The 24,087-nt window shown below is 54.2% G+C and overlaps 1 protein-coding gene across 40 annotated transcripts in view; it reads right to left on the bottom strand.

Moving 5' to 3' along the window:
• The window catches only part of GRM4 (glutamate metabotropic receptor 4), a 135,895-nt gene that overhangs the window by 98,047 nt on the left and 13,761 nt on the right, over window positions 1–24,087 (bottom strand). For 16 of the 40 annotated variants that reach the window (XM_078000126.1, XM_078000125.1, XM_078000136.1 and 13 more), the window contains exon 2: window positions 15,275–16,156. The exons of 1 other annotated variant lie outside the window; for it this stretch is intronic. In XM_078000126.1, the coding sequence (XP_077856252.1) occupies window positions 15,275–15,793 (519 nt within the window). In that variant the 5' untranslated portion in view covers window positions 15,794–16,156. Of the gene's footprint in view, window positions 1–15,274; window positions 16,157–24,087 lie in introns of those variants that run through there. 23 more of the 40 variants (XM_078000144.1, XM_078000165.1, XM_078000149.1 and 20 more) reach the window with 4 other exon arrangements.

Genomic DNA, 24,087 nt, shown 5'->3' with positions numbered 1-24,087 from the left:
TGCCCCTCTCTGGCAGGAGGGCAAGGTGGCCACATCAAGGGAAATTGCCAACACATCTGCCCTTTGATCCAGCCCTCTGTGGGGAGGAGTCTGTCCTGCAGAGACGTGCAAAGTCGCCCATGCAAAGACTTCCACAGCAGCTCTGTCAGAGCCTAGATTGGAAACCACCTAATGTCCATTATGTGGAGACCAGAAACAGGGGCACTACGCAGCCACACAAAGAAAAAGGTCCTTACACACTGACGAAGCATGTCCCTGGGAATGCTGCAAGGTCACCCAGCAGGCACTGCAGCTTTGGGGGGCATAGAGGTGGCAGAACGCGGGGCCATATATATGCATTTAATCCCCTTCCTATGCTAGGTCGGTGGTGAGGATCTCCAAAGAACCCAGCCTCTGCAAGCGTGCAACATGCAGCCCAGCCCGTGTGCAGGCCTGAGGTTCTTTGGAAGTGTGCACAGGGAATAATGGCTGCCTCTAGGGCCAGGCTGGGGTGGGAGCGTGTCTCTTGATACCTTGAAGACTGAACCATGGGAATGTATGATACATTCAAACAGTAATACCGTAACTTAAAAGAATGCCCAAAGATTTTGCATCTGTGGGGTTGAGGAAGCCAGGCCTGGGGAACCCAGTCTCCTCCAAGGCCACTGAATAAAGGCTCATTCAGGAGAGAAACCCATCTTTTAAGGAGACACTCAGGCACCCCTCCCCAGCACGCACACTCTTTCCCTCCACGAGACCTCAGCACAGGGCCTGGGGCGTGAGGGAGGGAGTCCTGGCCAGGTCCTGTGGGGGTGAGGGAGGGAGAGAAGGCAGGTAAGAGGGCTCCTGGCTTCCCCTTCTTTTCCCCTGTTGGGTTTGTTGCACTTTCCTAATTGATTTTGTGTCTGTGTCCCTGGGATACTTAGGACCATCTTAGAAAACCACTTAAGGAATTTAAAATAATCAAAGTACTTATAAGGCACTTAACATCTCCTCGCACTTCAGGCTTCTCATAAACCTCCTTCCAGCTGCAACCAGAGACCTGGCTGTCAGGAGCTACCACTTCGGGCAAGAAGACACCTTTGTCATGTCCCCAGCTCCTGCCACATCACCCCCTCAGCCCCAGCAGCCTCCCAGGAGCAGAACAGCCAACCTCCAAACACGAGCACATCACGCCCTCTCTCCGGGCCTCCAGGCCTTTGTCCTGGCTGTTCCCTCCTCCTGGAATGACCTCTCTGCCAGCCAGCACCCCTCAACCTAGCTCACTGTGTCCTGACCACTGAGTCTCAGCATTCATTCTCCTCTTACAGGAAGCCTTCCCTGACTTCCCCACCCCCCATTTTATATTAATAGACCCTGGCACCTTGTGAAAACCTGTGTTTAACAGGCCCTGGGGGATTCCAACAGGGAGGCAGGACTGGAAACCATTCCCTGCGCAGAATGTAGAGAGCAACGGGGCAGCACTGAGAAAGACTGCAGGCTTATTCCCCCCGGGCCTGCAATGCCACACCTGGGCATGCGCCACCAGGAGCTCCCCTAATTCCCCCCGGGCCTGCAATGCCACAGCTGGGCACGTGCCGCCAGGAGCTCCCCCAATTCCCCCCTGGGCCTGCAATGCCACACCTGGGCACGTGCCGCCAGGAGCTCCCCCAATTCCCCCCGGGCCTGCAATGCCACACCTGGGCATGCGCCGCCAGGAGCTCCCCCAGAGCGTACGGACACGTCGGCAAGGATGTTGTAGAAACAGAAAGATCACTGTGGAATCACTTGGGTGCCCACAACCAGAGGATGGACAAGTAACTGGACAGGGGCATGGTCATACCGTAGAACATTACACAACAAAGAAAATGAGCACAGCAACCACAGAGCCACGTGGCACTGAGCCGAAAAAGCAAGTGGAACATGTGCAACATGATCCTGTTTTTATCATGCATGAAACACAAAAGATAAGCCAGGTACAGTGGCTCACGCCTGTAATCCCAGCATTTTGGGAGGCTGAGGAGGGAGGATCACTAGAAGCTGAGAGTTCGAGACCCTGTCCCTTCAAAAAAGTTTAAAACTTAGCCAGATTGTGGTAGTTCGTGCCCATAGTCCTAGCTACTCCAGAGGCGAGCAGGAGGAGGGTCACTTGAACCCAGGAGGTCGAGGCTGCAGCAAGCCATGATCACACCACTGCACTCCAGTCCGGGTGACAGAGGGAGGAGACCTTGTCTCTTAAAAAAAAGAAAACACGCGGCCAGGCGCGGTGGCTCAAGCCTGTAATCCCAGCACTTTGGGAGGCCGAGATGGGCGGATCACGAGGTCAGGAGATCGAGACCATCCTGGCTAACACGTTGAAATCCCGTCTCTACTAAAAAAAATACAAAAAACTAGCCGGGTGACATGGCGGGCGCCTGTAGTCCCAGCTACTCGGGAGGCTGAGGCAGGAGAATGGCGTAAAAAACCCGGGAGGCGGAGCTTGCAGTGAGCTGAGATCCGGCCACTGCACTCCAGCCTGGGCAACAGAGCCAGACTCCGTCTCAAAAAAAAAAAAAAAAAGAAAACGCGCAAAATAAAACTAAATATTATGTGTGGGGATATGTATATATATTTTTGTTTTGTTTTGTTTTGAGACAGATTCTTACTCTGTCACTCAGGCTGTAGTGCAAATGGTGTGATCTCAGCTCACTGCAACCTCCACCTCCTGGGCTCAAGTGATTCTCCTGCCTCAGTCTCCCAACTAGCTGGGATTATAGGCGTGCACCATCATACCTGCCTAATTTTCGTAGTTTTAGTAGAGACAGGGTTTCACCATGTTGGTCAGGCTGGTCTCCAACTCTTGACCTCAAGTCATCCATCTACCTCGGTCTCCCAAAGTGCTGGGATTACAGGTGTGAACCACTGTGCCCCGCCTGCATTTTTTAAGTGCACAGGAATTAAGAGATTTAAAGATATCTCCAGGATGGGGCAGTGGTTGCCTCCAAGGAGGAAGAGAAGGGAGAGGGCAAGGAGGTGTATGCAGGGGCCTTCAATCATATTTGCAAAGTTTTTTTCTTATTTATTTATTTATTTATTTATGTATGTATAGATGGAGTCTCACTCTGTCACCCAGGCTGGACCGCATTGGTGCAATCTCAGCTCACTGCAACCTCCACCTCCTGGGTCCAAGTGATTCTCCTGCCTCAGCCTCCTGAGTAGCTGGGACTACAGGCACGTGCCACCACATCTGGCCAGATTTTTTTGTATTTTCAGTAGAGACAGGGTTTCACTGTGTTAGCCAGGATGGTCTCCATCTCCTGACCTCATGATCCACCCACCTTTGCCTCCCAAAGTGCTGGGATTACAGGCATGAGCCACCGCACCCAGCCTGCAAAGTTTTCTTTCTTAAACAGTTTTGAAACTGTTACTGGAAGATATCAGTATGTGGGCCAGGTCTTGGGTACAGGGTAATCCATTATATTATCCTCTATAATTTTCCATATGTTTAAAATCATTTATTAAGATATATGTACACCTTGGTAAAAGAGAGAAAGCCCTTCATGACAGACCCACATTGAACATGCCACTCATTTTCAATAAAGTGAAAGGCAGCATGGTGAGAGCTGCGCACACTTCACTTCCTGCTGAAGTCTCCTCTCAGAACAGACCTGACCCCGGAAACCACTCACCCTCACACATCGCCCCCCAGTCCTAAGCCTCAGACTCCTTCCCTGGCTACGGTCTCCCAGCTGGAATTCATTCCCTGGGATTAAGGGTTGTTCTCTTCCAGCTGCTCTGCTGTGGGGACCTCACTGGACTCCCTGCCAGCTTCCAGAGCCTGAGCTGGGTCGGAGGGAGGAGACTGCACTGAACATAAACACCACCCTCTACAGGGCCCTGACAGAGGTTGATGCTGCCCATCCTCCCCTCAGCCACAGCCCCAGGGACAGAGAATGAGGCAAGTGTTACCTCTGTCCGCTCCCATTAGGGCCCCGCTTTGCCCAGCCAGAGCTCCCTCTCCAGGAGATTTCAACTCTGATGACTTTTCAATCCCTCTTCCGCCCTGTAGCTGGCTGGAGACCAGGACCAGGCAGCGCCTTCGAGGCGGATCCCCGCTCAGGGCACCTGTGCTGGGCCAGGGCCAGGGCTGAGCAGAGCATCCCTCCTCCTGGGGCACCACCTCTCAGCAGACCCCAGGGAGAAACTGAGGCCTGGAGACAACTGAGGTCCAGGAATAAAGGAATGAGAGGAGGGACAGGAAGGAGAATCCAGCCTCCTCCTCACATGCAGGCCCACTTTACAACAGCTCCTGTTTCCTCAGTGCCTACAATGTGCTAGGCATTGAGCTAGTCACTTTTTGCTGTTCCAGCTAATGCAGCCACTCTACCCATTTTACAGATCTGGACTTTGGGTTCCGCGAGGGTGAGTGGTCTGCCAAGGCCATAGAGCCAGGTGGCAGTGCCGAGGCTTGAACCCAGGTTGTAGTTTCCCTTTTGAAGCTCTGCACCCGGCCAGGTCTCCCGACATCCCTGGGAAGTCTGCAGAGCCAGCCCTCCTCACCCCCACAGGCAAGGAGAGCAGGGCCCTGAGCAGTGCCAAGACTTGTGTGGGATTGAGGGGCACCCTGAGTCGGAGGGAGGGGTCTGGGTGGGATGGTTGCCCACCAGGAAGTGCTCAGTACTGAGATGCCCGAAGCCGTAATCAAGGTATGAGGCAGGCGGGCAAGCAGGTGGGCAGCCAAGTAGGCAAGAGGCTGGGATGTGTCCCACAAGGAACAGGTGGGCTTGACAGCCGTTCTGCCTCCAGCCCTTAACCACAGGCCACCAAGGCTGAGGCTGTCCCACACCACCCAAACAGAGAGGGAGCCCAACACTGTCTGTGTGTGGGTGGTGTGGGACAACAAGGGAGTCCAACAGGCGCCAGGGGGAAGAAAGAGATGGGGTGGAACACGTGAGAGGGGAACAGAAAGCCAGAGTCAGACAGAAGGAGGCAGGGAGCTGAGGACAGACAGACAGGGAAAGAGGGGGCAAAACTGTGTTCCGGCTCCCCTACCCGCAATAGCGCTGTGGGCCACCACTCTCCACATGGAACCAAGCATCAAGGCCGGCCCTGCCTCTCCTCACTGCCCCCAGCCCAGGCCTCGAGCGACTGGCAAGCATAAAGGTCAATTGGAATATAAAGCAGAATTTGCCTTCCTTTCATTTCCAACATGTCTGGGTCATAAAAATGCTAGTTTAGTAGGTTGGGAGAAAAATGAAGGCACACATTTCCTTGCGGCGGGGGGGGGGCAGGGCTAACCCTGCAGACTTATGGGGGTCCACCCTTGCTGTGGGCACCATCCTGTCCCTCAGTTCCACACCCAGGCCTCGGGCTGGCGGCTTCCCCGGTTTGTCTGTCTGTCTGTCTCCGGGCCAGGCACTGGAAATTGAGGGGATGACCAAGAGCGGTTCAGCCCAATCCTGCCCTCAAGGTGCTCAGGAACTGTGGGGAGAGACATGATTCCCGCAAGAGCCCCCACATGCCCTGGGAAGGTCAGTTAAGTCCTGCTGGATTCGAGTCAGTCTAACTGCCCACAAGGCAGCAAGAACGGCATTCCAGGAGGACATGGCCCGAGCAGGGCAGGAGGCAGGCCGTGGAAAGCACAGAGCATGACCGGGTGAGGAGGAGTGGGTCACCTCAGAGCCTGCCTAATCCTGTGCTCTCATTTACAGAGAGGGCAGCCACGTTACCCAAGGTCACACAGCGAGTCGGCAGCAGAGGCAGGCCCCGAAAGCAGGACCTGGGCCACAGGTGGCTTCACTGGCAAGGGAAGACCTTCAACCCTGCCTTGCATAGAGAGCCAGAGATCACCCCAGCGCCCGCAGCAAGGCCACCCAACAGTATGAAGGGCCAGAGAACCCCAGGTCAATAAGTCCCCATGCAAGGAGGCTCCGGCACACCTACCAGAGTCATCGGTGGATCAATGCGGTGATGTGCCCCTTCCCATCACCATGCCCCCCACCCTTCACGACTCAGGCCATACCCCTCAAAGCCCCCTTGGATGCTCCTTTGGCAGGAGATGAGGACAAACATGACCGGGCCCTGTGTAAGCCCGCCAGACTACCAGCTCCCACTGTGATTTTCACCCGCACCCAGAAAGGTGCACGTGATTCTGTCCATTTCCCAGCTGAGATGAGTGAGATTCAGGAGGGTCAGACTTTTGGGGCCGGGATCTGCACCACCTACCACATGCAGCCTCCAGAGCCGGTGCTCTGTTCCACACTCCATGGTCTACGCACCAGGCATTGCCCTGGGCCTTGCTGTGCACGCATTTCATCCTCACAGCGCCTGTTAAGTGGGTGCTGCAGGCATCCCCATTTTACACACAAGGAAATGGGGGGCACAGAGAGGCTCTCCCAGGCAACAAATGGCAGAGCAAGCGTATGAACCCAGGCCAGCTGGCCCCAGGGTCCACGCGGCAGCCACCACATTACTGCCCCTCGGGGATCCCCATCTGGCTGGCCCTTCCTCTCTCTGGTCTCCAGCACCCAACTCTGTCCATCCTCAGGCTGGAGGCTAGGGGGAGTAATGGGTTAGGGTCTGACGAGGCCCAGGAAGGCCCAAGTGGGCAAAAGCCATCAGGGTGGGAGCCCAGGGGAAGAATGAGCCTCTCACAGGGGGCTCTCACCTCTGTGGCTTCACAAGGGCTGCTCAGGGACCATCTGCCCACTTTATAGGTGAGGAAACAGGGGTCCCAAGAGACCTGGTGACTTGTCCTCCCACGACACCCTCTGCAGCAAGAAGGATGAGGAGGGGTTTGAAGGCCTTCTCCCTGATCCCCGGACTGTCTCAGACCTGCATCTCAAGCTCCCCGCTCAGATCAACAGCCAAGCAGAGGCCTGCCCCCAGGGTCTCTGCACGTGTTACTGCTCTGCCTAGAACACTCTTCCTCACAGCCACAGGACGGCCCCTCCACTCCATTCAGGTTCTGTACAAAAGTACGCTCTGCAACAAGGCCTCCCCACCAACCCTGTCTAGACTGACATCCCCTCCCGTGCGGCTCTCCAGCCACTCCTTGCTTTGTGATTCTGCAGGGCACTGCTCCCCTGACGATGCGCACTACATGCTTTGTCTTCTCACTGCCTGCCTTCTCCCTCCAGTGTGGAAGCCCACCAGGGCAGGGCTCACCCGTGTGCTTCCTGCGTGATCAAGTTCACTTCGAATGCACCTGGAACGCAGCTGTCATCACTCGGGCAGCCCAGGCCCAATCTCAGTTAAATCTGAATTCCTGAGATGGGCCAGAGTATGAGGCTTTTCTAAACTCCCCCAAGTGATTCCAATGTGCAGCTGAGATGGACTGCTGCTCTAGAAGAGCCGGGCATGGAGGAGATGGCCAGTAGGTTCAGTAAATGAACAAATACATGCATGACTCTTTACAGATGGACAAACTGAGTTCCAGATGGGAGAGAAGAAGCCAGAGCCAGCAGTCATGAACTTGAGGACCCCCCGCCAGACTCAGCCCCCACCTCAGCCCTTCCATAATGCCACACATCACATCCAGAGGCCCCATCAGCTCCTACCTGGGCTCCAGGAGCCTATGGGGCCTGCCTCCAAAGCCTCTCTAGGAGGTCTTCCCAGAGGCCCCCAAAGGCCTCCACACTTGCCTTTTAACTCTGCAGGAATGAGCCTGTTTGCCCATCCAGTCACCGCATGCTAAAGCTGACATCCTACCTGCCTCCACTCCAAACCCTCCCAGACCTCAGGGTGCCCCTTGGAGGAAGCAGGCTTGAGAGGACTGCAGGGTGGGTGGGGCACTCCCTGGAGAAGAAAACCAAGGACTTGAGGCATCTGGGTCAGTGGCCAACTGAGGCTACTAAGTGTCCAAACAAAGACCCTGGACTCCCAGTCTCATCGGCCCACTGGGGATCCAGGAATCTAATGCTCCCTGAACTCCCCCGTGATTGTGACAAGCCGCTAGGCTTAGAGCCGCTAGAGCAAAGCAACTTCTACACCACTGGCCCCACTCCACAGGGAAGGGCCTGCCCAAGGGCACACAGATGATTGACTGCCAGTAGCCAGGGGGGCTCTGAGCCTCCCCTTAGGGCTGCTGGGGCTGCCCAATGCCAGGGTTCCCCTCCTTCCACGTCCCTTTGCCTCTCTATTCAGGCTTGGGTCTGGCTCTGGTCTGGAGGTTCCCCTTCCCAGGCTCTCACCACAGTAGGGGTTTGGGGGAAAGACAGACTATCTCAGCAGGGGGCTTCTCTGCCCTCCCCTCAGGAGAACTGCCCCTGACAGTCACCCTCAGCAAGACCTACTTCAGACAACCCTTTCTCCCCTTCCCCAGCACCGCATGAGCACTCCAGCGTCTATCAAATTCTATTCTGTATCCCCAGCCTCCCCTGAGCACCTCCTGAGGGCTTTGGGCACATTATCGCTTCTACCAACTGGGTATCATCACATCCATTTCACAGGCGAGTAAACTGAGGCTTGTAGAGGCCATGCAGTAAGTAAGCATCAGGCCAGGTCTCAAACTCACCCCTAAGCTGGTGGTCAAGAAGGAGGAGAGCAGAGTGGTGGAAAAAGGTAGATTCAGGTTCAGATGGCCTGGGCTCAAATCCGGGCTCTACCACTTACTAGCTGTGTGACCTTCGGCAAGTTGCTTAGCTTCTCTGTGCCTTAGTTCTCAGTTCTGCAAAACAGGGATAACAACTGTGTACCTGCCCCTGGGGTTGCTGTGAGGGTTAGGACCAGCCTGGCACAGGGTAAGTGCTATGTAAATGTTCTAATTATTTCACCTCAGTCACCTCTTAGAGAGGGTCCCTCTTTCATCCCCCACCCCCCCAACATTTACAGTTCTGTTGGGACAAATCTCTAATGACCGCCTAAAATGGTACATGGTGATCCCCTTTAACAAGCAGCAAAGCTTCAGGTGAAAAATCCCCTGAGTCAGTGGGGACCTGGAGAAGGTGTTTTGGGGGGAAAGAAACACATCCAGCTGACCCTGGATGCCACCAGTAGTGGGCACTAGAGGGCACTGGCTTGGTAGTGCCACTTACCACTACCACTGGTAAGGTAGGTCCAGCCACACCCATCCCCACAGCCAGGAGCTCGCAGGGAGCTCCCAAGACTTCAGCTCCCAAGACTTCAGTCCAGCTGTTGCTGCAGACATGAGAGCTGCTGAGGTCTCCTTCCCGTTCCTCATCCCACCATGAGTCCATTTGGTGAGGGTTTCCTGAGGGCCACCATGGGCCCGCATCAGCTGGGAGTTCTATAGGTGAGGCGTAGAGCCTAGCAGGGCCCAGCTCTGTCTCTGTCTCCTCTAGTCAGTTCTGTGCTTGTAGCTTGACAGCAGCCACAGACAAGACGTAAGTGAATCGGCATGACTGTGTTCCCATTAAAGCTTTATTTATGGACACAGAAATGTGACTTTCACATAATTTTCCTGTATCATGACATTATTTTTCTTTTTATTTTGTTTTTCAACCCTTTAAAACATAAAGGCCTTTTTTAGCTCATGAACTGTACAAAATCGGGCCAGGTTTGGCTCCTGGTCTATCGTTTGCTAACCCCTGGGCTAGAGGGGACGCCAATAGCAAAAAGGAAAACAAATGTGTTCATGACCACGACTGTGATGAGTGCCATCAAGGAAAAGAACAGGGAAAGAGACAGAATAGCCAGGGGCCGGGGAGCTTCTCTGAAGATAAGCCATTTAAGCTCAAGGCCGAATGAGAAAGATCGGGCTTCAAAGAATGGGAGGAGAAGACTCCAGACAGTGAGGCAAGCAGGTGTAAAGGCCCTGCGGTTGGAAAATAACATGGTGTCTTCAAGGAGCATAAAGAAAACAGTATGACTGGTGTGGGCAGTGCCCGGAGAGACAAAGGGACATCGGGGCATCAGGTAGCACAGGGCCTCTCAGACAGGAAAGGAGTTCACATTTTAATCGAAGAGCAACAGGAAGCCAATAAAAGGTTTAAGCAGAGGGTTGAGTGGATTCCTTCTGGGTTTTAGAAAGATCTCTGGCTGCTGAGTGAAGGTTTGGCTGTGGAGAGGCCATTTGGAGGCAGGGAGAGGAAAGACCGGGCTTCTGTAATGGGCTGGGTAAGAGACTATGGGGGTGGAGGCCATGAGGAGTTGTCATGTCCAGGACAAGTTCTGAAAGTGCAGCCTGCAGGGTGAGCTGACAAACAGAAACACGGTGGTCAAAACTGCCTCCAGGTTCCTTGGCCTGGTCAAGATGGGCAGGCTGCAGTAGGGTGGGTGGGCTCTCTCTAGAGTTCCTCCTGGTTGTGTAGTGAAAACACCCAAAGACACGAAGCCACGTCCTCGACAGAACATCCTGTGAGATCTAAGCCAGTGTTCCCCCGGGGCCACACCCATAGTCCCGGCTCAAGAGCAGCCAAGAGCCTAGAGGGCACGTGCAGCCCGACATGGGACTAGGGAACTCACACCGCCAGGCTGGGGGTGGCACGCAGAGGCCACCTCTGCTCCCCCTCCCCACGCCCCATTTCGTGATAGCGAGAAATTCTCATGACCCGAAGTTGTCTGCTCAGTCTCAACACTGAGTGCTGCGCTCGCGGCAGGAAGACACAGAGGCCCAGCAGATGGCGGAAAACTCTCCGGGATCAGCCTTAAAGGTCACCGTCTGGCGCTGCCTGCCCACTCCATCCTCTTCCGCATCAGCGGAGTCCCTCATGCTGACTTCAGGCCCAGCTACAAGCTGTGCTGTGACATTTCCTGTGGGCTGACTGTGTGCCAGGCACCATGCTAGGCCTTCTTGGACCTTAACTCTTTTTTTTTTTTTTGAAACTGAGTTTCGCTCTTGTCACCCAGGCTGGAATGCAATGGTGCAATCTCACTGACTACAACCTCTGCCTCCCGTGTTCAAGCGATTCATCTGCCTCAGCCTCCCAAGTAGCTGGGACTACAGGTAACTGCCATCACGCCCAGCTAATTATTGTATTTTTAGTAGACACAGGATTTCACCATGTTGGCCAGGCTGGTCTCGAACTCCTGACCTCAGGTGATCTGCCCACCTTAGCCTCCCAAAGTGCTGGAATTACAGGCATGAGCCGCCACACCTAGCTGGACCTTAATTCTTCATCCCCATGCTGTCCTATGAGGCTGGCACCATTATCATCCCTATTTTACAAATGAGGAAACCGAGGCAGAGAAGGGTTAAGCAGTTTGCCAGGGTAGTCAGGCCTCAGGCTGCCTGGCTCCAGAGTCCAAATGCTTACCCCCATGCTGTGCAGCGCCCCCTTCTCCAAGCCTTAGCTTTTCCACTGCAAAATGAATAAAAGACTCAAAGAAATGATTTCTGGATCCCTCTGAGCTCTTACAGGTACAGAACTTGGAAACTGCTTCCCTCCGGGGGTGTCTCCAGTCTGCTCCTCCTCCCCCCAACAATGACTTCTCAGGAAAAGGATTTTTTTTTTTTTTTTTTTTTTTTTTTGTGACGGAGTCTCACTCTGTGACCCAGGCTGGAGTGCAGCAGCACGATCTCGGCTCACTGCAACCTCCACCTCCCAGGCTCAAGTGATTCTCCTGCCTCAGCCTCCCGAGTAGCTGGGATTACAGGCGCATGCCACCACACCTGGCTAATTTTTGTATTTTGAGTAGAGACGGGGTTTCACCATGTTTCCAGGCTGGTCTCAAACTCCTGACCTCAGATGATTCACCCTCCTCAGCCTCCCAATGTACTAGGATTACACGTGTGAGCCACCACGCCAGCCACGAAAAGGTCTTATGGGCTCATTCACACTATGGTGTAAATAACTGACATGGTAAGTGGAGGTGAGGTAACTAGTGGATCAAGGATTCAAACCCAGGCCTGAACCTGGGCTGGGCCCCCAACAGTGCATTGTACAAGCTACAACTACTGGGCTTGGGGGCCCACCCAAAGGTATTCTTCACACCCATCAGCACCCCTGTCCTGAAAGAATGGGACAAATTGCAAATGAAGGAAGGGGTGGGAGCAGGGAAGTTAGGGATAGAAGCTGTCAGACCTATGAATTCCCAGAGTCAGGCCTTCTGGTCCCCAACAGAGACCTGTTCAAGTCCCACTTCTGACTCAGCTAATTTGAGCAGGCAGTCTCCCAGGAGTCAGGCCTGGGAGAGGGGACCTGGCTTTGAGCCCTGCCCTGTCATTTTATCAGGGTTCAGCCTCCATATCTGTAGAGCAAGAGGTTGGCCCCTTCCAGCTCTAAGGCTTGTGAGTTTTGCTCACATCCTGACCCTGACTGCACCCCATTCGCATTCTCCATGCAGGAAATCACCCCCTCTGAACCAAGCACCGGAAGTCCACCTCTTGCAGGAAGGAAAGCTGTCATCACAGCCTCTGGTGCCAAGTTCCCAGCAGGCCACATTAACCCATCATCAGGGGAGCAGGACAGGGGCTGCAGTGGTGCCCTTTGACATGGACACCTGGTGGTGGGCGCAGGTCCCCTCCCCCAAGGCATCCCTCCCTCACCCTCTCTTTCCTGAGGCTCCTGTTCCCAACCTCCCTCCCCAAAGTTCAATCTTTTTGCTTCTGTAAATGGCTTTTAAGTTTCTCACCCAGCCTCTTGTTTCTATCAGTTTAATTATTGAGGAGGCCTCTTGTCGCCAGCCTGGAACATTAAGGCCGTTAAAAGGGACCGAGGGAATGCAGGCCACAGCCGGCTGGCTTCCCCCCTGCTGCCCCTCCCTTTCCTTGTCCAGCTCTGCCCCCCTGTCCTGCTTTCTTCTCCACTCCCCAGGTCTCTACCTCCCGGTCCTGCCTTGCTCTCTGTGCAGCCTGGGGGGCTCCTGACCCCTGCCCCAACCACTCCATCCTGTGTTCTGAGGAGGCACAAACCAAACTGAGACTGCACCACGCTCCTCTGTGGCCAGACAGGGGACACTATGAACCCCCAGGATGGTAAGGCTCTTCACCCCAGGCCCCTCACCCCACCCTGGCCCTTCCCCATCCTGGGAGAGGTTAGCATAGCAGCTGCAGCCCAATCCCCTGTCTGGGGCACTGAGCGTCTCATCTCAAAATATCTATGTTCTCAAGAACACACCTTAAGACCCAACTCTGAGTGACCATTCCTTGAGCCTTCACCATGTACCAAGTGACGGGGCACTCTCAGCTCCTTTGGCCTCTCTGCCTCCCTGTAAAGTAGGCACTCACTCCGCTCTGAAAAACAGGGGAAGGGATCCTCACCAATGTCACAGGTTCAAGGGCCGGACCAGGCTATTTTACCATCTTTCTAAAAGACCCAGAGTCACTAAAGGAGTTTAATTACAAGCTCAGATAAAGAGAATACAGCAGCCTCAGTTGTGGGGTGACCTTCCTGGAGGCTGGGGATCTGTGCCCCACCCTGCCAGGCTGACAAGGAGGAGTCCAAGGGCTTGTCCCCTCTGCTGGATGGCCCAGACTGCCTCAGCTCCTAGGCAGGGCCAGGCGGGCTGAAGTGATGACTCATGTGGCCTGAGCCATCACTAGGCCCTGGCCTGGGACAGCCTAGCCAGCTCCTCCTCTCCTCTTGTGTCCAGTCCCCACTGCAAAACTGGGTGCGGTGGGAGGACTGAACCAGGCTACCATTCCCAAACCATCCTGCCAAAGAACTCTGAAAGATTATCAGAGCAACACAGCCCCCAGGGATTGTTCCAGCTGCCTATCGTGAGGGCAGAAATGCTTTCAAGCTTCCTGCTTCATCTTCAAACTACGTACATCCATGTTCAACCACTGATCATAAAAAGAAAATAAAACCATGTACAAATTTTGCTGTCTTCATAATGCATCCATTTGTTTTAAAATTAAAATTGTGTTTTCATCCAACTCATCAAGTAAAACCAATACTCCAGGAAAAGCCTTATATTTGAGGCCTACAGAGCATACCAGAGACATGGCTGCATACACAGTTAGGGGCACACGTGTTCTTCAGCCCCAGAGCAGCCAACGGCAAAAGTCCTGCCCCACCCAGACATGTGGCAGCACAACTCTGGCCTCCTCCTTTGCCACCCACAAGCTTCCTCACCCCCACCCCAACACTGGGACCGTCCTCTCCCTTCATCTCCACTTCTACCCGGGCCCCCAGACATGCCCCCAAATCCTGATGCATCATGGGAAGTGGGCCAATGGCTTCCAGAAAGAGTTCTGGTGAGAGTGGTCCAGCTTCAGCTCTCCCCACCGTGCCTGGTGCAAAACAGCCTCTCTCAGTCTACTTCCTAGCCCTGGAGACTTTAGGGAGACAAAGGTCAACTCCAGAGGCCAACAATCTGACACCAGGGTGAGGGAGGGACCAAGCAGCTTCCACTGTGTCCCTTCCTCTTCCCTCTCCCCATTCTCTCCTCCACTCCCCACACACACAAACATGCACAAACACACACACGCACACACACACACAGAGCAAACAAGGCAGGCTCCAAGAGAGAAACGGGCACATAATTATTGGTAAAATGCTTGTAATGTTTTTCTCTCTACCCGGTAGCTTTCAGTTGTTTTAGCAGCTTAGCGAAGCACTTGGCTCCAATTGAATTGCAAATCAGCAGCTCTTGCCCCAGGAAGAGAGGAAAGGAGGCGGCAAGGAGGGGGCTGGGAGGGATTCCAGAAGGAAAGGGAGAAAGGTGTGCAGGGAAGAAGGGCAGAAGGAAGGAAATCACAGAGGGAAGCTTGGTTCAGGGCCCAGGGCACCAGAAACAGAGACCGCCTACTCTCTCAGGCCTCAGTTTTCCCGTCCTCATCTGCATTCTCTGCAGGCTCAGCAGCCCCACACCCCATCTAAAAAATGAGGACACATTCTCCAACCATAATATCGGGTGGGACAGGAGGGCCACAGGGGGCTTCCTCAACTATCCAGAAGAAAAACATATCTTTCTTGGGAATTGCAATTATATGAAAACAATGTCAAAACAAAAATCTTGCTTTTTCTCCCTGGCAATCTCCAGCATTCATATTTCCATTCTTCTTATCTGTCTGCCTTTCTGTCTATCCACCTGCCTATCTTTTTATCTGTCTGTCTACCTATCTCCTCCTCCCTTGTGTCATTCTCCAGAACATCCTTTTCCCTCCTGGTGCAGAATTCCCTGGAGAGGAGTGGAGTTGCTCACCAAGCCTCCAGCGGCAGGTGCTGTTTCAGCACCTCGGTCAGCACCACAAGGCTGGGTCCCGATGCCTTTCACTCTGCTGTGCCTATGCTAAGACCACAAGACAACATACTGAAACCAGGAAGAGCTGCCCCAAATTCTCAGATACTGCTCTGAGGAAAAAACTGTCCCTTGGAGTGAGGAAAAGAGGAGGAAAAAGGGGCTGGTCGGCCAGGCCTGGCACCCTGGCGTGTGGCGGGCAGAGACCGCTGGGGGAAAAGCACCTCAGGGGACTAACCAAGGCACTGACCTTGAAGAGGCGAAGGATGTTGGCCACCATGATGGAGACCGAGCTCCCTGAAGCACCGATGACACCCACCACGCGTTCAGGCTTGGTGATGATGGGTGGGCCACCACTGCCACAGCGGACCTCCGTGCCATCCTTCTCGATGAGCGCCTGCACAAAGGTCAGTGACTGCTCGAGGGCATGGGTGTCCCTGGAGCAGGTGTCCAGAATGCGGGCGCCCAGCGTGATGTTGGGCAGCAGGTCCGGGTCGTTGTTAATGCGATCCAGGGCGAAGAGCATGGCCTCCAGTCGGTGGATGCCCTTTTCCTTCTTAAGTTCTCCACAGGCCTTGCCCTCTGAGCCCCGGCCATGCACCGGGAACAGGCCTCCCAGTGTGATGTCCCCATCTATGCGGATGGAATTCATGTGAGGGTGGCCTTTGGGCTTCCCCAGGGAGGAAGGCATCCAGGGACCGTAAAGGCTGAGCAGCAGGCAAAGGGGCAGCCGGGCCCACCACCAGCCCAAGCCTCTCTTCCCAGGCATCTCGGAAATCCCTAGAGACCCATGAATGGCAGGCCCACTCCTAGCCCTGGCAGGCCCCTGGCCCCACGGCCTGGGTGGGCATGGGCAGGGCAGCTTCAGCAGCAGGAGGACTGAGGGCAGCCAACCGCATAGCCCATGCTGCTACCCTCTCCCACCTCCTTGTCACTCGGGCCAAGCGCAGTTGCCCACACGGTCCAGGCCCACAGACAGCAGACAGTGGCCGGGGTTGCAGGAAGGCTCTGATCCTTGTCCCGTCCTGCAGGCCTGTTCTCGGTGGATGACTGTGGAAAGGGCAGAGTGCTCCTAGCTTGGCGTATCTTGGCATCAAGGAGAAAACAGCTCCAATCCTCTCCTCCTACCAACCTTAGAAGGGGAAAAGAGAGACAGAGTATCAAACAGAAGCCCAAAGAAGACATTAGCTAGTCTCATCTCTCATCAGGAGCCTGAGAGAAGGAGATGCTAGAGGTTATCGCCAAAGACTCCATAAATCTCCTGTACTTGGTTTCCTCTCCGCCGTTGCTCAACTCTGGCTTAAATGGGAGAGTGTAGGGCAGAAATTAGGTCATGTTTGAAGCTTCCTAAGGCCTGTACCCACTGCCATCAGTAGCCCGGGCATCAGAGAGCACAGTCCCCAGGAACAGCCTCGAACTGGCTTGGGAGGAAGAGGGGCCTTCCTCAACACACCCACATGAAGGAGAGCAAGAAACAGGTCCTATGGGCCCAATCTCATTACAAAGATGAGGAAACTGAGGTCCAGAGCAGGAGAGCATTTTGCCTGAGTCACACAGGGAGTGTGCAGTTTAATTACAAGCTCAGATAAAGCTTGGACAATGCCTACTGCAGCCCAGCTTCCCTGCTCTCAGCTCTGGAACCCAAGACACTTTGGCTCTTCAGGGACTCAGAGACCCAGGAACGCAAATAAGGCCCCCTCAAGAAATCATCCTGGAATGTAGTGGTGTAGGCTGGGCCAAGGGAAGACCAGGGAGGAGCTGAGGCTGTGGCGGTTCTGGATTTTCATCTTGAATCAGGGAGCGCAAGGTGAACCCTGCACTCTCCTGCCTCCACCCCAGCTACACAGCTACCCCAGGCAGGGCAGGGGAAAGCCAGCAGCCCCTGCATGAGGAGCAGGCCTCCACTCAGCTTGCATGTCCTCCCTCCCTCCCTCTCCTGACTTTCTTCATCTCTCCATTTCTCCACTGCTCTTTCTCCCCACCCCACTTCCTCCCTCTGAGAGCGGGGCTCGGGTTACGGCCTGAGCTACTGCACATTATTAAGATCATCATCATTATTATTGTTGTTGTGATTAAATATTTATCTGCAAGGGTAGAGGAGAGAACACCAGCCCTTCCTCATTCTCACTGCTAATTTGGGCTAATTTCCCCTGGAGGATCCTTCCCTCACCCCAGCCTCCCCATTCAAAGCCAGCAACCTCCCTCCCCACCACTTTGGAGGCCACAGGGAGAAGAGATGGAAGCTGAGTCAGGGCTTGGCTGGGGGCCAAATCCAAGGCCCCCTTCCCCAGGGGTTTGTCAAATGAAAACCAGCAAGTCACTTGTCCATTCTGTGCCTCAGTTTTCCCAAGCAGTTGGAAGAGGAGCTTGTGTTGGGATTGAGAGGCTTCCCCAGAGATGTGGTCCCTCCATCAAGACCAAGCAGTGGTCTCAGGGTCATCCCTGCCCCACCTGTCATTCCCCCTGCAGAGGCCCTGACTGCTCCAGTTCTGGGCCAAGGGGAGGGAAGGAAGCTGCAGTGCCCCCAGAGTCCAGCCTCAGCTCTTGAGCTTCTCCAGCCTTCTAGACTCTCATTTCACATTTCACCCCTTCCTCAAAATGCTCCCTTCACATTATCTCCTCAGAAACCAAGAATATGGCTACTAATTCTCCCTGGCCCCATGCTGCAGTTGAACCGGTAGCCCAGAGGTATCACATAATTCTCCCAGAGTCACACAGTGAACCAAGATGCATCCAGGACTGGAAGCCGCATCAGCCACACTGGGAAGCCCCAGCAAAGCTGAAGAAAGTTTCACAATACCACCCTCTCCCCTGGAGCCAGGAGCTGGGGACCTAGGACTGGGGGCCAAGGCCAGTGCTTTGGGGAAGGCTTAGGAGCCATTAAAATACAAAGTAGGGAGCTGCACCTGTATGGAGCTTTCATCATCACTCATGCCTTCCTGTGAATGAGTTTACCAGATGTCTGTCCTAGATGGCTATGGAGAGTGAAAGGAGGTGGGGTATGAGTTGCTAATGCCAGTACCAGGTAATTCAGAAGAGAGAAACCAGAAGAGCTACAGATGAATCTTACGGTCCTGCTGCAGTAGCTAGAGATAAGCTAGATAGCATCCCTGCTAGCTCTCAGGAAAATCTGTAAAATGGGTGCGTTGGAGTAGAATCCAATCTGGGGGCCATACTGTCCCTGCTGACATATTTTCAGTTGCTGCATTGATGGAGGGGAGTCAGCTACTAGCCTGTGTGCAGGCAGGGGGCACAGATGCTAACTGGCCAGCTGTGGGTGGGAGAGCCTGCACAGTTAAACACCATCCTGTCCAAATGCCGACGGTGTCCTGTGGAGAAATCACAGCAAATGATAACCACTGCCATGTGCCAAGCACTGTTCTAAGTGCTTTACCTACATTTTCTCATGTAATCCCCACATCCCTATGAGCTACATGGTATTTTTATCCCTATCTCACAGATGAGGAAGGCAAGGCACCAAGTGCTTAAGCGACATCTAGCCAGGGGCACAGAGCTTGTGCAAGCTGCCTGTGCCCCTGACTGCTCCTCTGTGCTGGCCCAGAGGATCTCTCAGGCCTTGCCAGTTCTAACGTCCTGTGAGTTTATGATCGGTTTCCATGAATTTCAAACGGAGGGATTTTTGGCATCATGACAGGCTGTGTGCCGGGGCTACAGCAGGGCAGATTCAGGCTGGGAGACCAGTACACAGCAGCTTTTGACAGTCAGGCCCTGCTCAGGCTTCCAGATCCTTCGTGAGGGCTCACACAGGCTTCTCCTTGAGGCCAGAGCACGTCTGGGCTGAGCAGTACGTGCGCACACGCGCACACACGTACACACACACACACACATATACATACACACACGGGGAAGGGCAGACGCCATGGGGGAAGGAGGCCTCCAAGAGGAGAAAGGCAAACACCCGCAGACTAGAATCAAGAGCCTGGAGCCCCAGGCTGGTCAGATCCCCTGCGAGACCTCCCTCCCACAGGACTGGGTCCCAGCCCCTGCCCACAGGTCCCTGTCCACCCCTCAGTCCCACCAGGCCTGCCTTTTCTGAGCTTCTCCAGAGAACTGGGCAAGCCACTGCCTCTTTTAGCTTCCCCTCCCTCCTTTGATCATGTAACAGGAACAAGGGAAAAGTAAAAATACCCCATGAGTGAAAGAAGCCACTGAGAGCAGAGGCTGGGTGTGGTGGGGTGGGTTGGGGTGGGGGCCAGCGGATGCTCCCTTCCCCGGCAGGGCCTGCTTCCTTCTGCAGAGGCGGGAGCTGGGGGCACATAGAAGGGGTCCTTCTTTAAAGTCCTTTGCCCAGTTTTCAGACACTCCCCAGCCAATTCCAAAATAGCCAGGAGAGCTCAAGCCTGGGTCAATTAGGGGCATCCTTCCCCAGGTAAAATTGCAGGGATGACTGTGAGTCCAAGCCAGTGTGGGCCCCACCCCCAGACCGGCCTCTTTCCCCTTTCCTTTCCCTCTCCCTTCCCCACCACCCTCTCCCAGTCTCTCTCCTCTTCTCTGGCTCCGCTAGGTTCCTTGGCTCCAGGGGACCACAGAGCCAGGCATGGAGGAATGAGAGCCCTGAGAGGCAGGGATGAGAGTGACTGAGTCACCTCCACACAGCAATAACTCTCAGGCCAACAGTGTTTTCCAGAACATTCTTTCCAGTGAATGGGGATGTGAGGGGAGCTGGTTGGGGACAGCTGCAGGCTATCCCTTTCCCCCACTAACAGTCAGAGTAAGGGGGATGGGGGGAGTCCCCACACATCCCAGCTGGGACCTCTCTGATATCTAGGGCTTTTGTGCAGGGACTCCAGGAACCTGCCTTGTGGCCACTTCTAAGTCCCCGCCCCCATTTTTTTTTTTGAGACAGGGTCTCACTCTGTTGCCTAGGCTGGAGTGTAGTGGTGCAAACATGGCTCACTGCAGCCTCGACCTCTCAGGCTCAAGCGATCCTCCCACCTCAGCCTCCTGAGTAGCTGGGACTACAGGAATGCACCACCATGCCCTGGTAATTTTTTCTTTTTTCTTTTTTTTTTTTTTTTTGTAGAGATGACATCTCACTATGTTGCTTGCCCAGGCTGGTCTCGAACTCCTGAGCTCAAGCGATCCTCCAGCCTCAGCCTCCCAAAGTACTGGGAATACAGGTGTCAGTCACTTTGCCCAGCCCACTTCTTAGTATAATATTAACAAGCAGGACCTTCGTGCTTTTCCAACTTCAATCCTTCCCCCTGCATCCAGGGCCCAAGCCAGAAAGAACCACAAACCACAAAACAACAACCAGATCCGAAGAGAACTGCTGTGATTTACCAAACCCCCAATTATTTTTCACTGAGTTTCCTTTTATTCTTCCAAAATTAAGAAAACAGAATAAAACCCAAACACCAGAATAAAGGGCAAATAGAGGGAACAACCTTGTCCTTTGCTCCCCAGGGTCAGGGTCATTGCCAGAGCCCCTGGCTCCTGCTCTTGGCCCTCTGAGGGTCAGCTCCCATAGGAAAGGGGCTTGGGGACTCAGGCCCAAGCCCCTTGGGGTTCAGCAAAAAGAGCCAGGCCAAGAGCTCCCTCCCACGTTCCTCTCAGCTCCCAACCTTCTCTGTGTTCCCACCCGCACTTCCTTCATCTCCATTCACCTTTGCCTCTGCAGGGCCCACCCAGCCCAGGTGCTCAGGAGTGCTGAGAATTGTGAATGGCTGTGTGGAGTCTGGTTTCAATTCCCGAACTGTTTAGATGCCTCATCGCCCACATACCGCATCTCCCAGAAGGGGGATGGCAGGGCCACTGTCCCAAAGGGGAAATGAGGGAGAACTGGAGGTCTCTCCCCTCCCCTCACCTCTGTGACCCCTCTGCCATTCCTCTGGGCCCCCACTGGCTGGGCAGAGGTGTGGTTTGTAGGACAGGACAGGAATCGGTCGTCAGAACTGTCAGAACTGTGCCACCCCTGCCAGCCACACTGTATGACTCCCAGGCCATAGGGTAGGGGGATAACCAGTTAGTGCTTCAAATCCTAGCAGCACAGCCCTCTTTGTGCTGACCTCTGCAGCCCAGCCCTGCACACAGCCTGGCATCCCCAGCAGGCTTCGTGGAAGTGAATGAATGATGTGATGTGAACCAAATGATTCCTGGGCCTCTCGTTCAAGTAATCTATTTCTGTGTTTAAGGCCCCTTCCATAAGCAATTCTTTAACCCACAGGAATGATTCTAATAGTGGAATGTGAGGCATAGTTTCAGGCAGGGAAACTAAGGACTGATTGAGCTATGAGAAGGCATCTTGGAACCTTCAACCCACCCAAGGCCAGCTGAGCCTTTATTCTGCCTAAAGAGAAGCCCTGCTCCCAGGCAGTCAGCCAGAATGGCCACAGCCACGTGCTAAGAGCTAAGAGCAAGAAGGGCACAGTGGGGGTCTAGCCCCAATCCTCTTCCCTTTCCCTCCCCACTGAGCTGCTCCAGCTCACCAGCCTGATGCCAGAAACCCCAGACCCCACTCCACAAGCTGTCCCCTCCCTGTTCTGCCAAAACAGCATGGCCCTGATTCAGAGGTGACTGTCTCTGTGATGGGCATGGGGTGGAATGCCCCAGAGGAGAGCAGGGAGGGAGGAAGGAGGGAGTAATTCTTTTGCCTAATGCCAGTGGAAACTTGGTGCAGAAAACTTTCAATCCATTGCCCCTGCATTCTCCCTATGATTCCCTCCAGGCTCCTCTCTGTGAAGCTCTCCCTTCAAGAAGCAGCTGAGATCCTTCCTCCTCCAGGAAGCCTGACTTGATTATTACAATTCTTGTTATCTCCTTCCTCCGCAGTTAATGACACAACACAGAACCTCTCTTGTGTTAACAATGACGAGGCTGGGAGCACATTAAAGGCCTGCATGGACAGCACTGCCCTCATCTCTATGTCCCCCATGCCCAGTCCAAGATTCAGAACACAGGAAAGGCTCAGTAAGTGACCAGGCAAAGCCAGGTCCCTGCCCAGAGCAGAGCCCAGGACAGGGGATCTGCAGCAGTGTGCCCAGTCCAGAGTGGCACTCGGACCTAGCACTGAATTCTCACAACTCTGTTGTGTGCTCAAGCACAGAAGACAGTCCCCTCTGCCACAGCCATTCAGTCCCTCAGGGTGACATTCAAAGGTGCTCTGAGCACCCACTATGCGCCAGGCCCTGCTCTGGGTGGGCACCGGGGAAACACTGGGAGTGAAACAGACACAAATGCCTGCCCCGTGGAGCGCACGTCCCAAAGTGGGTGGGCACAGGACAGACAACAAATACATGAACACATAGACAGCTGGAACTTCAGGAGATCAGGGGATATGACAAAAAATAAGGCAGGTAAGGGGACAGGGAATGAATGACCCAGAAGATTATTTTTAGAAAAGAAAAATCAGGGAAGGCTTCTCTGAGGAGATGGCATTTGATCCTAGAGTAAAAGCAGTAAAGGCATGAGCCATGTGAACATCTGGGAGAAGAGGATTCCGAAGAGAAAGAACAGCAAGTGCAAAGGCCCTGAGGTGGGCACAGGCCGGGCACCTGATGTTCAAGGATGAGCAAGGAGGCCAACATGACCAGGGAGCAGTGGGGAGAGGGTTGATACGATGTCAGAGAGGGTCCGGAACACAAGATCAACAGGTGCCTTATGGACCACAGTGTGGACAGGGAAATGAGGGGCCACGGAAGGGTTTGAGCACAGCACAGGCAGGGACTCATCACCAGAGAAACCTGAGACCTAGAAGGACAGCCACCTGGAAAGGCCACAGCAGCTCACAGCAGCAAGTCCCCCCGACAAGGCAAGCACATCTCATCAGCCCTTGGGTCCCCCTGCTCAGCCTAGACAATGCCCCACCCTGACCTTCCTCCTCTCCCAGAGCCAGGGGACCAGCCACCAGGCTCATGCTTGCCTGGATCTCCTCCACCCAGTAGGCCCCAACCATACAGACCCCCAGGCCCCTCCTCCCCATCCCTGCACGCCACCGTCTCCAGTTTTCCAGCATAAGACCCAAGTGGGCAAGTGTCTTTGTTTGCAGCTGTTACTATTGTGAGCTTTGCCACTAATACTGCTTCTTCCTCTCTCCTCCCTCTTCCTGTCCCCTCAACAACCCAGCACTGCCCTGGAAAGCTGGGGTCACTGGCTTAGCCCAATCAACATCCAAACTGCACTGCAAGAACATAACTGTGGTTGGTGGGGAGACTTCCATCCCTCAGCTGCACCGAGGTCAGGCACTGAAAAGGGGCAGTGAGTGGCACCTGAGAAGCAATCACCCTCCACAAGCTCAGGAATCAGGTCGAGTCTCCAATATTTATTTCTACATTTAAACCTAAAAATAACCCTGTGGCAATGACAGAGTTTTTACTAGAAGTCATGCCCCCAACCAGGAAACAGATCCAAGGGCTAGCCTGTGTCACCCTAAGGAACAGAGGGTTGGCTGGGAGGGCCGAGTGTGAAGGACTGGGTGGAACCCAGACCTCCTGATTCCCATGCTGGTGGCCCAGCCCAGGGAGAGCAGCTGCCCGAGCTCTCCTGGGACTCACTGTCACCACAGCCAATGGGCAGAGAGTGCCTTCTTGGGAGAACTGAGAGCCTTAACTAGACACCACGGCCTGCCTGTCAGCGTGGCTCGGCCCCAAATGGCATGGGCTGGCATTTCCCAATTACCACAGATAATATCTACCTTAATTGAATGGGGTCCAGATAATGTCATTATGCACTACATTCCCCAATTTATTTAATATACGTGTGTACACATATATTTATGCCTCACTGCTGCCACGAGATTGCTAAATGGTGAGGTTAATAATAAAACATTTCGACGGGAGTCATCAGCTTTAATTTAAGGGGTGATTTTTACTATCCTTGTGCTCGTTTTTCCAGGGAGCCAAGAGAAACATGGACAGACTGGAACAGTCTCTCAGGCCTGCAGGTGATGAGGTGGGGTGGGCTGGCTGCTGGCTGGCAGACTACATCTCTTCTAAGCAAGTTCCATTGACATGCCTCCCTTCCAGGAGCAGGCTCAGGCAAGGCAAGCCAGGTGGAGGGGAGAAGTGGAAACTGAGGCAGAAGCCCCCAGGGCAGGCAGGGAGA

The sequence above is a fragment of the Macaca mulatta genome, chromosome 4, assembly GCF_049350105.2.
Source record: "Macaca mulatta isolate MMU2019108-1 chromosome 4, T2T-MMU8v2.0, whole genome shotgun sequence".
NCBI classification, from domain to species: domain Eukaryota; kingdom Metazoa; phylum Chordata; class Mammalia; order Primates; family Cercopithecidae; genus Macaca; species Macaca mulatta.
The sequence above is the reverse complement of the archived record's forward strand: the minus strand, read 5'-3'. Positions and strand labels throughout refer to the sequence as shown.